Source organism: Rhea americana, unplaced genomic scaffold (assembly GCF_003343005.1).
Source record: "Rhea americana isolate MKP2758 unplaced genomic scaffold, rheAme1 scaffold_303, whole genome shotgun sequence".
NCBI classification, from domain to species: domain Eukaryota; kingdom Metazoa; phylum Chordata; class Aves; order Rheiformes; family Rheidae; genus Rhea; species Rhea americana.
The window spans coordinates 1-4149 of NW_028186428.1; the positions used below are offsets into that span (position 1 = coordinate 1).

The 4149-nt window shown below is 74.6% G+C and overlaps 1 protein-coding gene across 1 annotated transcript in view; it reads left to right on the top strand.

Moving 5' to 3' along the window:
- Window positions 1-133: 133 nt before the first annotated feature.
- Window positions 134-4149, top strand: part of LAMB2 (laminin subunit beta 2) — a gene marked incomplete at its 5' end in the record, with an annotated part of 19423 nt that continues 15407 nt past the window's right edge. Inside the window, 7 exons of the mRNA XM_085309807.1 lie at window positions 134-326; window positions 1024-1167; window positions 1662-1893; window positions 1968-2131; window positions 2222-2446; window positions 3058-3272; window positions 3347-3502. Coding sequence (XP_085165933.1) covers window positions 134-326; window positions 1024-1167; window positions 1662-1893; window positions 1968-2131; window positions 2222-2446; window positions 3058-3272; window positions 3347-3502 — 1329 coding nt within the window. The remainder of the gene's footprint in view (window positions 327-1023; window positions 1168-1661; window positions 1894-1967; window positions 2132-2221; window positions 2447-3057; window positions 3273-3346; window positions 3503-4149) is intronic.

A 4149-nucleotide genomic window follows, 5' to 3' on the forward strand; every position in this document is an offset into this window, starting at 1 on the left:
TAGAGCTGAAGCTGGGGGTCCCCGTGGGGCTGGGGCGGACGAGCCCCCCGCAGGGTCGGGGCTGCCCCGCCGCCCGGTGCCGGGCCGCTCTGCCCCTCGCCCACCTCCCCGCCGCCCGGCTCTCCCGGCGCAGCTGGTGCTCCTGCCGCGGGTGCCGGAGCTGCCGGGCTTCGAGGGCGCCGAGGCGGCGGCGGCGCAGCGCCGCGAGGAGCTGGAGCGTTACCGGTGCCTGGAGGCTTTCCGCATGGTGCCGCCGCCCGCCCTGGCCGAGGCCTGCGCCCGCCTCGTCTGCAGCGTCTCGGCCCTGCTGCACGACGGGGCGCTGCGTGAGTGGGGCCGGGGCTGTGCACGCTGCCGTGGGTCGGGATGGGGCGGGGCGGGGGGCCGCTGCGTGGGTCGGGCCCGGGCTGTGCACGCTGCCGTGGGTCGGGATGGGGCCCTGCCCACTGCAGTGGGTCAGGATGGGACTGCAGGGGGGCAGTATGCACAGTGCAGTGGGTCAGGATGGGGCTGTGCCCACTGCAGTGGGTCAGGATGGGACTGCAGGGGGGCAGTATGCACAGTGCAGCGGGTCAGGATGGGGCTGTGCCCACTGCAGTGGGTCAGGATGGGACTGCAGGGGGGCAGTATGCCCGGTGCAGTGGGTCAGGATGGGGCTGTGCCCACTGCAGTGGGTCAGGATGGGCCTGCAGCGGGGCAGTATGCACGCTGCCGTGGGTCGGGATGGGGCCGTGCCCGTTGCAGTGGGTCAGGATGGGACTGCAGGGGGGCAGTATGCCCGGTGCAGTGGGTCAGGATGGGGCTGTGCCCATTGCAGTGGGTCAGGATGGGCCTGCAGGGGGGCAGCATGCCCGGTGCAGCAGGTCGGGATGGGGCTGTGCCCATTGCAGTGGGTCAGGATGGGACCATACCCCTTGCAGGGGGGCAGAATGCCCAGTGCAGGGGGTCGGGATGGGGCTGTGCCCCCCGTGGGGGGCGGCGGGTGCCCGGGCGGCCCCGCTCCACGCCGTTCCCGCCCCGCAGCCTGCCAGTGCGACCCGCAGGGCTCCCGCAGCGGCGTGTGCCAGGCGCTGGGCGGGCAGTGCCAGTGCAAGCCCCACGTCGTCGGGCGCCGCTGCGACCGCTGCGCCCCCGGCAGCTACGGCTTCGGGCCCCTGGGCTGCAGCCGTGAGTAGTGGGTCGGGCTGCGCCGGGCGCCGCGCCGTGCCGTGCTGCGGGGAGCGGGACCCCCGCGCTGGCGCTGGCGGTGCCCCGGGCCCCAGCCATGCGGGTGCTCCTGTCCGTCTGTCCCGCGTGGGCCTGGCTGGTGCTCCAGCTTGCGGCCATCACCCGCCCGTCCATCTGTCCATCCGCGCCTCTGTCTCAGCCCCGCTGTCCCGCAGCCTGTGGGGTGGCCGTGCTCTGGGTCCGAGTCCCGCATCCATCTGTCTGTCTGTCCTTCCACGTACCCTGCGGGGGTCTGCGCGGGGCTGGGCACTGCTCCTGCTCGCGACCTCTCACCCGTCTGCCCACCTGCCTGCTCACCCGCCCCGTGGCCCATCCGTGCACCCGCGTCCTCCCGCCCCGCAGCCCGCGGGCCGGCCGTGCCCCGGGTGCCCCCATCCGTCCGTCCCTCCGTCCGTGCGCCCCGTGCGCCTGACCCCGGCGGTGCCGTCTCGCAGCCTGCGCCTGCTCCCCCGAGGGCTCGGCGTCGCGGACGTGCGACGCGGTGAGCGGGCAGTGCCGGTGCCAGCCCGGCGCCGTGGGCCGCCAGTGTGACCAGTGCCAGCCGGGCCACTGGGGCTTCCCGGCCTGCCGGCCCTGCCAGTGCAACGGGCACGCCGAGGACTGCGAGCCCCGCACCGGCGCCTGCCTGCGCTGCCGCGACCACACCGCCGGCCGGCACTGCGAGAGGTGAGCGGGACGGGACAGGGCGGCCGCGCCGCGGGGCGCGTCGCCCGCCGGCCGCTCAGCCCTGCTGCTCGCAGGTGCCAGGACGGCTACTACGGGGACCCGGTGCTGGGCTCGGGGCAGCAGTGCCGGCCCTGCCCCTGCCCCGGCTTCCCCGGCACGCGGCACTACCACGGGAGCGCCTGCCACGCCGACCAGGCCACCGGCCACATCGTGTGCCTCTGCGCGCCCGGATACGCCGGTGAGGGGCGCCGCGCCAGCACCGCCGGGGGATGCTCTGGGGGGTGCCGGGCGCCCCCAGCACCCACGGGCCCTCCGCTGCTGCCCGCAGGGCCCCGGTGCGACCGCTGCTCGCCTGGGTACTTCGGGGCGCCGGAGACGGAGGGGGGTGTCTGCCGGCCCTGCCAGTGCAACAACAACATCGACGCCAGCGACCCGGGGGCCTGCGACCCCCGCACGGGGCACTGCCTGCGCTGCCTGTACCACACCGCCGGGCCCCGCTGCGCCGAGTGCCAGCCCGGCTACTACGGCAATGCCCTGCAACGCAGCTGCCGGCGTGAGTGGGGCGCCGCGGAGCCCGAGGGCTGGCACCGGGCGAGCCGCCGGGGCCGTGCGGGGGGCCGGGGCTGTGCAGGGCTGCGGGGTGCTGCAGGGGTCAGGCAGGACCCCAGGGTTTTGGGGGCTATGCAAGGGGTCAGGGCCAGGCAAGGGGTTTGGGGGCTGTGCCGAGCTTTTGGGGCCGTGCAAGGGGCTGGGGCTGTGCAAGAGGCTGGGGCCACGCAGGGATCTGGGGCTGTGCAGGAATTGGGGCCATGCAGGGGGTCTGGGGCCGTGCAGGGGGTTCAGGGCCATGCAGGGGGTCTGGGGCTGTGCAGGAATTGGGGCCATGCAGGGGGTCTGGGGCCATGCAGGGGGTTCAGGGCCATGCAGGGGGTCTGGGGCCGTGCAGGGGGTCTGGGGCCGTGCAGGGGGTTTGGAGCCGTGCAGGGATTGGGGCCACACAAGCATTCGGGGCAGAGCAGGGGCTTGGGGCCACGCAAGGGGTGGTGTCCACGTGGGGGTCAGGAGCACGCAGGCAGGTTGGGGGTACAGGGGGGTCAGTGCCAGGCAGGGCACTGGGGGGCGTTGGGGTCGGGGCTGGGCCCCACGCGGCCGCCCGCCCCGCAGGCTGCAGCTGCGACCCACGGGGGACGCTGGCCTCGCACTGCGCCGCGGGCACCTGCGCCTGCGACCGAGCCTCGGGCGCCTGCGCCTGCCGCCCCAACGTGGTGGGCAAGAGCTGTGACCGCTGCGCCCCCCACTTCTGGAGCCTGGGGGAGCCGGGGGGCTGCGAGCCCTGCGGCTGCCACCCCACGCACGCCCTGCACCCGGCCTGCGATGCGGTGAGTGCACCGCGCCGCTGGCGCCGCGGCTCCGTCGCCTCCGGGCGCCGCTGAGCACGTCGCTCTCGCTGCAGGTCACGGGGCAGTGCCTGTGCCGCCCCGGCTTCGGGGGCCGCGTCTGCTCCCAGTGCCAGGAGCATCACTGGGGCGACCCCGAGCTGGAGTGCCGAGGTGGGAGCGTGTCCGAGGGGCCGGGGACACCGGGGCTCCGGGGACAGGGGACGTCGGGAGTATGGGGGCCCCGGGGAAACGAGGGGTCTTGGGGACACAGGATGTCTGGGGACACGGCAGGCCCTGGGATGCAGGAGGCTCTGGGGACGTGGGCCTCTGGGGACCCTGGGGACATGGGGGGACCCTGGGGACATGGTGGGGCCTTGGGGACATGGGGACATAGTGGGACCTTGAGGATGTGGTGAGGACCTGGGGACATGGTGGGACCCTGGGGACATGGGGACCCTGGGGACGTGGTGGGACCTGAGGACATGGGTGCCCTGGGGACATGGTGGGATACTGAGGTCTGGAGGTCTCTGGGGACATGGGGGACCCTGGGGTCATGGGGCCCCAGGGACACAGAGACCCTGGGGACATGGTGGGATGCTGAGGACATAGGGGGGGTCCTTGGGGACATGGGGGGTTCCTGGGGTGATAGTGGGACCTGGGGACAGAGGGGCCCTGTGGACACGGTGGGATGCTGAGGACATGGGGACCCGGGGAAATGATGGGACCCTGGGGACACGGTGGGAGCCCGGGGATGTGGTGGGACCCTGGGCTCATGGGGGTCCCCAGTGTCACAGCGGGATCCCCGGGACATGGGGCGCCCTGGGGACACGGCGGGCCGCAGGGGACGCAGGGCCCCGCGCGGCGGCCGAGGCGTGAC